We start from the raw sequence: 15,091 nt of genomic DNA, 5'->3' as shown, positions 1-15,091 counted from the left end.
TCAGGGGTCTTATGGCTTGGGGGTAGAAGCTGTTTAGAAGCTTCTTGGACCTAGACTTGGCGCTATGACTAGAGTGGCTGGAGTCTAAGCATTTTTGGGCTTACAGCCTGGTATAGAGGTCCTGGATGTTAGGAAGCTTAGCCCCAGTGATGTACTGTGCTGTACCCACTACCCTCTGTAGTGCCTTGCGGTCGGAGGCCGAGCAGTTGCCATACCAGGCAGTGATCCAACCAGTCATGCTCTTGATGTTGCAGCTGTAGAACTTTTTGAGGATCTGGGGACCCTTGCCAAATCTTTTCAGTCTCCTGAGGGGGAATAGGTTTTGTCGTGCCCTCTTCACGACTGTCTTGGTGTGTTTGGACCATGTTAGCTGGTTGGTGATGTGGCCACCAAGGAACTTGAAGCTCTCAACCTGCTCCACTACAGCCCCGTTGATAAGAATGGGGGCGTGCTCAGTCCCCCTTTTCCTGTAGTCCACAATCATCTCCTTTTGTCTTGATCACATTGAAGGAGAGGTTGTTGTCCTGGCAACACACGGGCAGGTCTCTGATCTCGTCCCTATAGGCTGTCTCATCGTTGTTGGTGAACGGGCCTACCTCTGTTGTGTCATCAGCAAACATAATGATGGTGTTGGGAGTCGTGCCTGGCCACGCAGTCATGAGTGAACAGGAAGTACAGGAGGGGACTGAGCACGCACCCCTGAGGTGCCCCCGTGTCGAGGATCGTCGTGGTGGACGTGATAAGCATTAAAATTAGAACGCAGCCCGAAACAAATTCTTAAAAATTGCAGCAAATCAAGACTGTATAAAAACATAAGTGGTTTCACAAATCATTGACAAACCAAAACACACTAAACCTTTTTATTATTATCATTATTTTTATTATTATTATTATTATTATTGAGTATTGTCTGCATATCATTACAGGTCGTGGTCCTCAGGGTGGTAGAGCTCACTCATCAGCCGGTAGATGTAAGAGGGAGCGTTGCCGCCGATGTTAGAGATGAACAGAGTGATGAGTTCAGGAGGAACGTAGTCGAACACTGGGCAGTGCACGTTGACCTTGGATAGAATCTCTCCTACAGAGACAAACACATAGAGGTCAGAATCTCTCCTATAGAGAAACAGAGTAAAGTCACATGTTGAACACAGGGCAGTGCACGTTGACCTTGGTCAGAATCTCTCCTATAGAGAAACAGAGTAAAGTCACATGTTGAACACAGGGCAGTGCACGTTGACCTTGGACAGAATCTCTCCTATAGAGAAACAGAGTAAAGTCACATGTTGAACACAGGGCAGTGCACGTTGACCTTGGACAGAATCTCTCCTATAGAGAAACAGAGTAAAGTCACATGTTGAACACAGGGCAGTGCACGTTGACCTTGGACAGAATCTCTCCTATAGAGAAACAGAGTAAAGTCACATGTTGAACACAGGGCAGTGCACGTTGACCTTGGACAGAATCTCTCCTATAGAGAAACAGAGTAAAGTCACATGTTGAACACAGGGCAGTGCACGTTGACCTTGGACAGAATCTCTCCTATAGAGAAACAGAGTAAAGTCACATGTTGAACACAGGGCAGTGCACGTTGACCTTGGACAGAATCTCTCCTATAGAGAAACAGAGTAAAGTCACATGTTGAACACAGGGCAGTGCACATTCACCTTGGACAGAATTTTTAAAAACATGTTTTTGCTTTGTCATTATGGGGTGTTGTGTGTAGATTGGGGGGGAAATACTAAAATACATTTTAGAATAAGGCTGTAATGTAACAAAATGTGGAAAAAGTCAAGGGGCCTGAAAAGTTTCCCATAATGCACTGCAGGTGAGAAAAAAGGATGGGCAAAGAATGCAAGTTTACCTTCTGTGAAGGGAAGCACCTCGTGTGGGGAGACAAACTTATGGAATGTGTCCTCTTCATTGGGAAACTGAGAACACAAAACCAAAAATCCAACCAGTCAAGTCACACAGTGATGAATATAACAGAAGACAACGTCACAGTCCGAGGGTGTTTGGCCTCACCTATCAGTGAAGCAGGGCTCACTGACAAGCACACTTCTATTCAGAAAGTCACTATTCTATTCCTGACGACTGTTGTTATGACTACCTGAGGAGAGAGCTTGAACATGGGAGCGCAGACAATGAGCGGAGTCGAGTGGTGCCTGGCTGCTAGAGCTACAGTGTGGGTTCCGTTGACCGCCCTGAGCCCGCCATTGGCCAGAACCGTCTGTGTTCCGATGATGACCTGGTGAGAGGATAACCAATAGGAGGAACAGAACAGATTCAAAACTGGTTTAGTTGCGTTGACAACAGACAAGCGTCCTCTAGTGAACAAAAGACTAAGACAAAAAACAACAAAAAAGTCATTGTTAAGTAAATCAAGAGTTCTGATGAAATAATAATTTTGAATTAAAATGCATCGATATTACTAAATGTTCCGTCTGTGTAAAAAATTATTATTTTTTTTTTAAATCAAAATAAAGCAACAAACAGTAAAAGTGTGAAATTCACCTTATTCACTCGGGACATCACTGCAAATATGGCGGCGTCGGCTATTACCGTGGTCTCGATGCTGGCTTTGGAGAGATTCGTAGCCATTTCATGACCCTTGGGAAAGAGGCAGGCAGAAGGGTCGTTACTACGGTGTGTTGCCCAAATGTAAAATGTTCATTATTCAATAACTTCCAAGAGAGACAGTAAATTCATGAAATAGATTAAAACATGGGGGGTATGACATTTAAATGTTTTTAATTAAATTGGGATCGTTAATGTTAAGAAAATATCACGAACAGAAATGTTTAAAATCACAGTGCAGTTATCACAAAATATTAAATAATGTGTGGTTTGAAGGACGGGTGGAATAAATGGGAAACAATGCATTAAAACTCCATAAAATATATAATTCTATAGAGAGCAGGGCCTTAATATAACAAACAAAGTCAAGGGGGTCGGTCTGAAAGCACTGTATCTAGAACCAGTGGGTGGGGGACAGCAGCTAGGTGAGCGCCGTCTGGTAGGTATCCAAGACTGTGGTAGATTGAACTGCACTGACCCCTAGCAGTCATAAGTAGGACCAGATTTGAAGAGTGAATTCACATCATTTTAATGATTTTTCACTCTCTCATCTTTTAGCACGAGAAACACGAAAGCAGCCATTTTGACTGGTTATGAATTGTATTGTTTTTTTCTTACTCCGCCATTTTTAAAGTGATGCCTCCCTCTGTCCTTGACTTGTCCTAAACTAATCTATACAAAATACTGTCTAAATCCGTCTATATAAAATACTGTCTATACAAAATACTGTCTAAATCAGTCTATACAAAATACTGTCTATACAAAATACTGTCTAAATCAGTCTATACAAAATACTGTCTAAATCCGTCTATACAAACACACTGCCGTTGGAATCTTAATATCACAAACAGAACTGGAACCAGTTTTAGGAGGCCATGTCATTTTAATGGTTTTCCCCAGCTCCTCCTCCCCCCTCCTCCCGACAGCGAGGCCTGCTCCCCCTCCTCCCGGCAGCGGGGCCTGCTCCCCCTCCTCCCGGCAGCGGGCCTGCTCCCCCTCCTCCCGGCAGCGGGGCCTGCTCCCCCTCCTCCCGGCAGCGGGGCCTGCTCCTCCTCCTCCCGGCAGCGGGGCCTGCTTCCCTCCTCCTCCTATCTCCCGGCAGCGGGGCCGGCTTCCCTCCTCCTCCTCCTCCCGGCAGCGGGGCCTGCTCCCCCTCCTCCTCCTCCCGGCAGCGGGGCCTGCTCCCCCGGCAGCGGGGCCTGCTCCCCCTCCTCCCGGCAGCGGGGCCTGCTCCCCCCCCGCAGCGGGGCCTGCTCCCCCTCCTCCCGGCAGCGGGGCCTGCTCCCCTCCTCCCGGCAGCGGGGCCTGCTCCCCCTCCTCCCGGCAGCGGGGCCTGCTTCCCTTCTCCTCCTCCTCCTCCTCCTCCTCCTCCCGGCAGCGGGGCCTGCTCCTCCTCCCGGCAGCGGGGCCGGCTCCTCCTCCCGGCAGCGGGGCCGGCTCCTCCTCCCGGCAGCGGGGCCGGCTCCTCCTCCCGGCAGCGGGGCCGGCTCCCCTCCTCCTCCCGGCAGCGGGGCCGGCTCCCCTCCTCCTCCCGGCAGCGGGGCCGGCTCCCCTCCTCCCGGCAGCGGGGCCGGCTCCCCTCCTCCTCCTCCCGGCAGCGGGGCCTGCTTCCCACCTCCTCCTCCTCCCGGCAGCGGGGCCTGCTCCCCCTCCTCCCGGCAGCGGGGCCTGCTCCCCTCCTCCCGGCAGCGGGGCCTGCTCCCCCTCCTCCCGGCAGCGGGGCCTGCTCCCCCTCCTCCCGGCAGCGGGGCCTGCTCCCCCTCCTCCCGGCAGCGGGGCCTGCTCCCCCTCCTCCCGGCAGCGGGGCCTGCTCCCCCTCCTCCCGGCAGCGGGGCCTGCTTCCCTCCTCCTCCTCCCGGCAGCGGGGCCTGCTTCCCCCGGCCTCCTCCTCCTCCTCCCGGCAGCGGGGCCTGCTTCCCTCCTCCTCCTCCCGGCAGCGGGGCCTGCTCCCCCTCCCGGCAGCGGGGCCTGCTCCCCCTCCCGGCAGCGGGGCCTCCTCCTCCCGGCAGCGGGGCCTGCTCCCCCTCCCGGCAGCGGGGCCTGCTCCCCTCCTCCCGGCAGCGGGGCCTGCTCCCCTCCTCCCGGCAGCGGGGCCTGCTCCCCTCCTCCTCCTCCTCCCGGCAGCGGGGCCTCCTCCCCTCCTCCTCCTCCTCCCGGCAGCGGGGCCTCCTCCTCCACCCGGCAGCGGGGCCTGCTCCTCCTCCCGGCAGCGGGGCCTGCTCCTCCTCCCGGCAGCGGGGCCTGCTCCTCCTCCCGGCAGCGGGGCCTGGGCCTCCTCCCGACAGCGGGGCCGGGGCCTCCTCCCGACAGCGGGGCCTCCTCCCGACAGCGGGGCCTCCTCCCGACAGCGGGGCCTCCTCCCGACAGCGGGGCCTCCTCCCGACAGCGGGGCCTGCTCCCGACAGCGGGGCCTGCTCCCCCTCCTCCCGACAGCGGGGCCTGCTCCCCCTCCCGACAGCGGGGCCTGCTCCCCCTCCCCCGACAGCGGGGCCTGCTCCCCTCCCGACAGCGGGGCCTGCTCCCCTCCCGACAGCGGGGCCTGCTCCCCTCCCGACAGCGGGGCCTGCTCCCCTCCCGACAGCGGGGCCTGCTCCCCCCCGACAGCGGGGCCTGCTCCCCTCCCGACAGTTGAAGGTGCCGTGCCCAGTTGACAATCACCCCTATAATTACCTCAAAATATAATCTCAAAATGGTATGTACCCTCTTATCAGTCCACCGAATCACAGAAGTCTTATCAGTCTACTCTGGCCTACTAGGGAGTACACAATGAGAGTGTGTGTAATTTACCACGGCAATAAGACCCAAGACGAACGGATGCACATGCTCTGTTAGTGTCGCTACAAGATCTGAATGAAAACGCCTCCGATGGAAGAAATGAATCATGATGTCACTGATGATTATTCTGCCTCTGAGCCTCAGTCTGAACCTACACCTCCGAGGCCTATGTGCAAAAAAAGCCAGAACAGTATGCACTGAGCAGGTGCCCGCGCCACCACCCAATAAAAGCAGGTGACAAAGCTACGGGCCGATTATCAGCACAACATGGTCCTCACAGAGAGGGCAGGCCTTACATCTCAAGCAAACATCAACAGCGCACTCACCAGCTTTGGTTGTTTATGTGACATGCTACAGTACATCAGGGACTGTGGCTGAGACGCACAGGGAGCAAAGAGACACTGCCTGTGAGCGTTTATTTAAATGCTGTACGGCTCAGTACATCACTGGGACCACGCTTCCTGTCTATCCAGGACCTCTATACCAGGCGGTGTCAGAGGAAGGCCCTAAAAATTGTCAAAAAGACTCCAGACACCCAAGTCATATACTGTTCTCTCTACTACCGCACGGCAAGCGGTACCGGAGCTCCAAGTCTTGGTCCAAGAGGCTTCTAAACAGCTTCTACCCCCAAGCCATAAGACTCCCGAACATCTAATCAAATGGCTACCCAGACTATCTATTATATACCTTGTCTATTTGCATTGCCCCCCATTTTATACCGCTGCTACTCTCTATTGTTGTCATCTATACATAGTCACTTTAATAACTCTACATGTACATATTACCTCAACTAACCGGTGCCCCCGCACATTGACTCTGTACCGGTACCCCCTGTATATAGCCTCCACATTGACTCTGTACCGGTACCCCCTGTATATAGCCTCCACATTGACTCTGTACCAGTACCCCTGTATATAGCCTCCACATTGACTCTGTACCGGTACCCCCTGTATATAGCCTCCACATTGACTCTGTACCGTAATACCCTGTATATAGCCTCACTATTGTTGTTTTACTGCAGCTCTTTAATTACCTGTGACTTATTTATTATTCTTATCCCCAAAAAAAGGAAACAGCATTGTTGATTAGGGGCTTGTAAGTAAGCATTTCACTGTACCTGTTGAATTCGGCGCATCTGACTAATAAAATTAGATTTGATGTGTATGTGGAGCACTCTGTGGAGAAAGCATGTACATGGACAGCTTCTGGTCAGACATGTACTGTATGGGATACGTTACGGGATCGCTCTAGAGATCCTACTTTACGGGATCGCTCTAGAGATCCTACGTTACGGGATCGCTCTAGAGATCCTACTATACGGGATCGCTGCAGAGATCATACTTTACGGGATCGCTCTAGAGATACCATACTTTACGGGATCGCTGCAGAGAGATCATACGTTACGGGATCGCTGCAGAGAGATCATACGTTACGGGATCGCTGCAGAGAGATCATACGTTACGGGATCGCTGCAGAGAGATCATACGTTACGGGATCGCTCTAGAGATACCATACTTTACGGGATCGCTGCAGAGATCCTACTTTACGGGATCGCTGCAGAGATCATACTTTACGGGATCGCTCTAGAGAGATCATACGTTACGGGATCGCTGCAGAGATCATACTTTACGGGATCGCTGCAGAGAGATCATACGTTACGGGATCGCTGCAGAGAGATCATACGTTACGGGATCGCTGCAGAGAGATCATACTTTACCTCCATTTTGATGGCAAAGAAATTAGAATGAGACGTCTGGAACTGACAAATTCAAAATGGTGTCCTACGTTTGGACCAAGTATAGACAATAATTGACTCCTGTCATATCAACACTTACGTCTATATTCATTAGAATGCCATTTATTTTGTGCTGACTTGAACTATTTATCAAGCACATTTGGCGCTTATAATGAAGTTTAGGCTACTAACGATTTCCTTTGCGTTTTAAATTATTTTATCGTTATAAAAATAAGCTTTTACTGTTTTCCAACTCATACAGTATGCTTTCTGTTTCCTAGTTGTAACAAAGGCACTCGACTAAAGAAAATTGAGTGAACACTTGAATTGTTTTGTTTTTCCCATGTAGCCTTACATAAAACATAAACTAATACGGTAGAATTTGAAATAAAATTTAAAAAAATGTATTCCAATGTATTAACACACTGAATTTGTTCAGCAAGAATGACTGCTCGTTAGCTTGAAGAGGGGTTCCTCGAGGCACAGCGTTCGTAGTGTTGAAGAGGGGTTCCTCGAGGCACAGCGTTCGTAGTGTTGAAGAGGGGTTCCTCGAGGCACAGCGTTCGTAGTGTTGAAGAGGGGTTCCTCGAGGCACAGCGTTCGTAGTGTTGAAGAGGGGTTCCTCGAGGCACAGCGTTCGTAGTGTTGAAGAGGGGTTCCTCGAGGCGTTCAGTGTTGAAGAGGGTAGTGTTGTAGAGGGGTTCCTCGAGGCACAGCGTTCGTAGTGTTGAAGAGGGGTTCCTCGAGGCACAGCGTTCGTAGTGTTGAAGAGGGGTTCCTCGAGGCACAGCGTTCGTAGTGTTGGAAGAGGGGTTCCTCGAGGCACAGCGTTCGTAGTGTTGAAGAGGGGTTCCTCGAGGCACAGCGTTCGTAGTGTTGAAGAGGGTTCCTCGAGGCACAGCGTTCGTAGTGTTGAAGAGGGGTTCCTCGAGGCACAGCGTTCGTAGTGTTGAAGAGGGGTTCCTCGAGGCACAGCGTTCGTAGTGTTGAAGAGGGGTTCCTCGAGGCACAGCGTTCGTAGTGTTGAAGAGGGGTTCCTCGAGGCACAGCGTTCGTAGTGTTGAAGAGGGGTTCCTCGAGGCACAGCGTTCGTAGTGTTGAAGAGGGGTTCCTCGAGGCACAGCGTTCGTAGTGTTGAAGAGGGGTTCCTCGAGGCACAGCGTTCGTAGTGTTGAAGAGGGGTTCCTCGAGGCACAGCGTTCGTAGTGTTGAAGAGGGGTTCCTCGAGGCACAGCGTTCGTAGTGTTGAAGAGGGGTTCCTCGAGGCACAGCGTTCGTAGTGTTGAAGAGGGGTTCCTCGAGGCACAGCGTTCGTTCCTCGAGTGTTGAAGAGGGGTTCCTCGAGGCACAGCGTTTGTTGAAGAGGGGTTCCTCGAGGCACAGCGTTCGTAGTGTTGAAGAGGGGTTCCTCGAGGCACAGCGTTCGTAGTGTTGAAGAGGGGTTCCTCGAGGCACAGCGTTCGTAGTGTTGAAGAGGGGTTCCTCGAGGCACAGCGTTCGTAGTGTTGAAGAGGGGTTCCTCGAGGCACAGCGTTCGTAGTGTTGAAGAGGGGTTCCTCGAGGCACAGCGTTCGTAGTGTTGAAGAGGGGTTCCTCGAGGCACAGCGTTCGTAGTGTTGAAGAGGGGTTCCTCGAGGCACAGCGTTCGTAGTGTTGAAGAGGGGTTCCTCGAGGCACAGCGTTCGTGTGTTGAAGAGGGGTTCCTCGAGGCACAGCGTTCGTAGTGTTGAAGAGGGGTTCCTCGAGGCACAGCGTTCGTAGTGTTGAAGAGGGGTTCCTCGAGGCACAGCGTTCGTAGTGTTGAAGAGGGGTTCCTCGAGGCACAGCGTTCGTAGTGTTGAACATTTAAACCATTTTTTTTTTTTAAATGTCAGTTTAAACTTTAAAAGAACATTTGACATTTGTCACATGATCCCCAGCTCCCACGTGTGTTCCTTCTGTGAATATACAGGCGTGGGATAGAGGCAAGATGGAGGGAGGGTTGATGGGAGTGAATGAGGGATGAAAGGATGGCGTATACCTGGCAGAAGGGGGCACACTCGGCCACGATGACGTGGAACTTGCGTTTCCTCGCTGCGTCTTTGAGGAAGGCCTCGACGGTGCGTGAGCGGCCGACAGTCATGATGACCTCGTTGGAGTGGATGTGCTCCAGGGCCTGCATGGCGATGTTGTCTGTGGTGCCATCTGGGAGAAAGAAGAAGACCGTTAGCTCAGTGCTGCTTGACCATGATTATACCCATGGGGAGGTGTAGTGTAAAAACAACAGAGACAATTGGTTTAAACTAAATGAGACGTTCGTTTGAATCATTTGGATTTCAGCCACAACCAAGTATAGAACTATGACCTTAATAGGTCTATGAAGGAGGTGGAGAAGAGAGAGACTGATGGTGGAGTATGTGTGTGTGCTCTAAGACAGTGTTTCCCAATTCTGGGTCCTCCAGTACCCCCAACAGCCCGGACAATCATACTCAATTCAACTCATTGAGGGCACAATGATTAGTTAACAAGTTGAATAGGTGTGCTTGTCCGGGGCTACATAAAAATGTTTTAAAAAATACTTTGGAGGGCCAGAGTTGGCAAACACTGTTCTAAGTGAACGTGTCTTACCTAGCTCTGTGAGGAGTTCATTGATGGCCTCTATGACATTAGCTTTGAGATGAACAAAGTGTTGTCTGAAGTTCTCCTCGCTCAGCCCCCTGACGTTAGCAACTTGTGAAGGGATTCCTGCTGGTCTGTCTCCTCGCTGCTACCACGAGACCTAGGGGATACAACACACACACACACACACACACACACACACACACACACACACACACCAGGAGAGAGAAAAAAACTTCACATTTCCAAATATTGCATCATTTGGCACCTTGCCATGGCAACTATTGTTGTTGAGTTCCACAGAACACAAGCAACGTTAGCAGCAGACGCTCAAACAACTTCAATCATTTGTGGTTGTTGCTTGTAGCTGCATGTCAGCATATTCATAAACTCACCTGGCATACTCCTCCTCCTCCCTGATGATAAACTCACCTGGCATACTCCTCCTCCTCCCTGATGATAAACTCACCTGGCATACTCCTCCCTGATGATAAACTCACCTGGCATATTCCTCCCTGATGATAAACTCACCTGGCATACTCCTCCCTGATGATAAACTCACCTGGCATACTCCTCCCTGATGATAAACCCACCTGGCATACTCCTCCCTGATGATAAACCCACCTGGCATATTCCTCCCCCACCTGGCATATTCCTCCCTGATAAAACCCACCTGGCATATTCCTCCCTGATGATAAACCCACCTGGCATATTCCTCCCTGATGATAAACCCACCTGGCATATTCCTCCCTGATGATAAACCCACCTGGCATATTCCTCCCTGATGATAAACTCACCTGGCATATTCCTCCCTGATGATAAACTCACCTGGCATATTCCTCCCTGATGATAAACCCACCTGGCATATTCCTCCCTGATGATAAACCCACCTGGCATATTCCTCCCTGATGATAAACCCACCTGGCATATTCCTCCCTGATGATAAACCCACCTGGCATATTCCTCCCTGATGATAAACTCACCTGGCATATTCCTCCCTGAATAAACCCACCTGGCATATTCCTCCCTGATGATAAACTCACCTGGCATATTCCTCCCTGATGATAAACTCACCTGGCATATTCCTCCCTGATGATAAACTCACCTGGCATATTCCTCCCTGATGATAAACTCACCTGGCATATTCCTCCCTGATGATAAACCCACCTGGCATATTCCTCCCTGATGATAAACTCACCTGGCATATTCCTCCCTGATGATAAACTCACCTGGCATATTCCTCCCTGATGATAAACCCACCTGGCATATTCCTCCCTGATGATAAACCCACCTGGCATATTCCTCCCTGATGATAAACTCACCTGGCATACTCCTCCCTGATGATAAACCCACCTGGCATATTCCTCCCTGATGATAAACCCACCTGGCATATTCCTCCCTGATGATAAACCCACCTGGCATATTCCTCCCTGATGATAAACCCACCTGGCATATTCCTCCCTGATGATAAACCCACCTGGCATATTCCTCCCTGATGATAAACCCACCTGGCATACTCCTCCCTGATGATAAACCCACCTGGCATATTCCTCCCTGATGATAAACCCACCTGGCATATTCCTCCCTGATGATAAACCCACCTGGCATACTCCTCCCTGATGATAAACCCACCTGGCATATTCCTCCCTGATGATAAACCCACCTGGCATATTCCTCCCTGATGATAAACTCACCTGGCATATTCCTCCCTGATGATAAACTCACCTGGCATATTCCTCCCTGATGATAAACCCACCTGGCATATTCCTCCCTGATGATAAACTCACCTGGCATATTCCTCCCTGATGATAAACCCACCTGGCATATTCCTCCCTGATGATAAACCCACCTGGCATATTCCTCCCTGATGATAAACCCACCTGGCATATTCCTCCCTGATGATCTTGAGGACGCGCAGTACCATGTTGCCCACGGTGGTCTCAGACGGCTGGGCGGCTGTCATTCTCCTCCCTTCCTTGCGAATAATTTCCATCAGGTCGCCTAATCATCAAATACAAGAGGATATATTTTATCATACAATTATTCCTAGTAATGAATTGTGTTTTTAGACATGGCTAAATCACGAACCCATTGGACCTGTTCCAACAATTACAGACGAAATGACAGTCTATCGTAGCAGTTCACATTTTGACATAGAAAATCGATTTGATTAAAAAAAAATAACCCGTGGCAGATATACTATCTAACGTTAGCGAGGAGGTAAATTAACTAGCTAACTACCCGAAAGTTAAGCTATCGAATAAACTGAAAATTCTCCTATTAACTATAAGACTTTAGATAACGTTACCTGCGCTGCTCCATCGTGCCTGGGCTGTTACTTTCCGGAGCAAAGCTGTCGTTTCTCTGGCGGTTTCTCCCGACCCTCGGATCGGTCCTGTCCCACAACCTCCCCGCTTTAAATCGGCCAGAAAAGCCTCAATTCGCTCTGTTAAATCTGCTTCTTTGTCAGCCCCGGGCATTCTGTTATCTGAATTCACCAGCTGACCTTAACTCGATGCTTTATCAAAACAAGTTGGTGTTGTCGACATAGAAAATGATAGAGATCTCTAGTAGCCAAAAGGCAATTTTAGCATGAACTTTTAGCACGGGCAGCGCCATTTAGGGCTTCCGCCATGCTTCCGATATTTTAAAGTAGTTCATTGGGTGAGGCGTCCTATGTGTTGTAGCCTCAATGGCGCTGCCCATGCTCTCACAGATGCCGTAGTGGAACAAATATAAAGACGAGTACTCTATCTATCTCTATGGTTGTAAATCATTTGCATAGGGAAGTCACGTGAACCGGAACCAGATTGCGCGTGAAAGGAGGATGCTTCCGGTACATTATTCTAGTCCAATGCTGATTGGACCAAATTATTAGAAGGACATCTTGTAATATTTTCAGATTTCATAAAAATAGATTTCACCAGTTTTCGCATAAAATAGACATTTAACCAATACCATTTACTTTCTATAAGAGTATCTATGTCATGAGCCTTTGCTAGGTAAAGCCCTGCCTTATCTCAGCTCACTGGTCACCATAGCAGCACCCACTCGTAGCACGTGCTCCAGCAGGTATATTTCACTGGTCACCCCAAAGCCCATTCCTCCTTCAGCAGCCTTTCCTTCCAGTTCTCTGCTGCCAATGACTGGAACGGACTGCAAAAAATCACAGAAGCTGAAGACTCATATCTCCCTCACTAACTTTAAGCACCAGCTGTGAGAGCATTTCACAGATCACTGCACCTGTACATAGCCCATCTGTAAATAGCCCATCCAACTACCTCATCCCCATACTGTTATTTATTTTTCTCCTTTTCACCCCAGTATCTCTACTTGCACACTCATCTTCTGCACATCTATCACTGCAGTGTTTAATTGCTATATTGTCATTATTTCACCACTATGGCCTATTTATTGCCTTACCTCCCTTATCTTACCTCATTTGCACACACTGTATATAGACTTTTTCTATTGTGTTATTGACTGTATGTTTGTTTATTCCATGTGTAACTCTGTGTTGTTGTTTGTTTTGCACTGCTTTGCTTTATCTTGACCAGGTCGCAGTTGTAAATGAGAACTTGTTCTCAACTAACCTACCTAGGTGAAATAAAATAATAAAATAAAATGATCTAAAGTGAAACATTAAACCTATTTCCAATGATAATATAGACAGACATATGATGGACCATGTGGTGTCCCTCCCTTAGAGGTTATTCAAATCTACAAGCAACACGTTTTGTACATCCATCCAATATTTTATTGAATAAAAGCCCAAACACAAACCTTTACAAATTGATATCAATCAATATAGAAATCATTGATTGAAAACATTGCAAATGTTCACTGTTAAAAATGTATGTATCCCACATGGTTTTCGTTTTTTTTTTAAACGATTTGGTGCTATTTTCACAAATATGTACAGAACCCCAAACTGGTAACACTTGTAATGCAGCCAGTCTTATATTCAAATCCTTTCAATATTAATGTATTTGGTTTGTAGACATCGTTCACTACACAACCATTAATTCAAAATATAAGTTTACTGTGAAATAAGAACATTGGTTTAATCACCAAAACACAACCTAATGACATCTCCTTAATTTAGTTATTTTAACCAATTAATCCAAAAACACGTTTAAGATACGTTTCAATTTGCTCTTTGAATGTAGTATGCTCCAGTAGTGTAAATTACAGTACATGACACTGTTTCACATTCGGCAATACACTTGCACTACCCATTAAAATGAACTGGACTTGAAATGTCAATAACTTCTATCCCATGTCTGATCATTGAAGACATGGGATAGACATGGGGGCTCTGGTAATCTTTCATAAGGTAATCAAAGGAAAGAAAAGTTTAAGGCGTTAGATTGCATCAAACCTGTCTGGAACATTTGTCCGTAGGTTCTCATCGAAATCACAGTAAATATCCTAATTGTTCATGCACCAGGCCTGATATAGGTCTGGATTGACGTCATTGCATGAGTCATCCATGGCCTAGAGGGTGGTGGTTCGCTCGTGGGGGTGGAAGTGTCTTCCACGTGTACAGGTGTACTTAATGTATTGTACTCAGGTGTACTTAATGTATTGTAGTGGTTCTGTACGTGTCTGTTTTTTTACCTTTATTTAACTAGGCAAGTCAGTTAAGAACAAATTCTTATTTTCAATGGCAACAGTGGGTTAACTACCTGTTCAGGGGCAGAACGACAGATTTGTACCTTGTCAGCTCGGGGGTTTGAACTTGCAACCTTCTGGTTACTAGTCCAATGCTCTAACCACTGCCGTCACTATAGTTCATAAGAGCATGGCACTAGCAACACCAGAGGTGTGGGTTCCATTCCTACTGGGATCACGTACCAAAAAGTGGACTGTTGTCGCTTTTGGTAAAAGTGTTTGCTGTGTAAATGGACCGTACTACCCAATGCTATTTTAGTGAAGCATTTATTTATTGTTAAGGACTTTCTGGATTATTTGCGTATTGGCATTGTATTACTGCAACGCAGGAGCTAGAAACACAAGCATTTCGCTGCGCCTGCTGTGACATCCGCTAATCTGTGTACGCGACCAATAAACTTTTTAATTTGTAACATATAGTACGTCTGACTTTGTCAATATCAGATTTGTTTTACTTACTGTGAAGTAAAATCATAATAATAATACATAGTTACTTACGTTTCTACAGACATCCATTGTCATTATTTAGTTCTCAAAATCTGTAGTAGACAAAATGTAAAATCGATCCATTTACCAAACGTTCCGTAGGTTTAATCAAACGTTCCGTAGGTTTAATCAAACGTTCCATTGGTTTAATCAAACGTTCCATGGTTTAATCAAACGTTCCATGGGTTTAATCAAACGTTCCATGGGTTTAATCAAACGTTCCATGGTTTAATCAAACGTTCCATGGGT

At 48.4% G+C, this 15,091-nt stretch overlaps 1 protein-coding gene across 1 annotated transcript; it reads right to left on the bottom strand.

Annotated features, from left to right (window-relative positions):
- Positions 1–857: 857 nt before the first annotated feature.
- On the bottom strand, positions 858–12,358 carry LOC121844091 (translation initiation factor eIF-2B subunit beta-like). The gene is given in 9 exon segments (XM_042313972.1): positions 858–1,078; positions 1,862–1,928; positions 2,108–2,245; positions 2,512–2,607; positions 9,105–9,268; positions 9,692–9,773; positions 9,776–9,842; positions 11,563–11,683; positions 11,991–12,358. Coding segments are annotated over 9 exon segments (1,065 nt in total). The 5' UTR covers positions 12,163–12,358; the 3' UTR covers positions 858–920.
- Positions 12,359–15,091: the final 2,733 nt, after the last annotated feature.

Source organism: Oncorhynchus tshawytscha, unplaced genomic scaffold, assembly GCF_018296145.1.
Source record: "Oncorhynchus tshawytscha isolate Ot180627B unplaced genomic scaffold, Otsh_v2.0 Un_contig_1801_pilon_pilon, whole genome shotgun sequence".
In the NCBI taxonomy this organism is placed as follows: Eukaryota; Metazoa; Chordata; class Actinopteri; order Salmoniformes; family Salmonidae; genus Oncorhynchus; species Oncorhynchus tshawytscha.
Note: the sequence above shows the minus strand (reverse complement) of the source record. Positions and strands in the feature narration are given on the sequence as shown.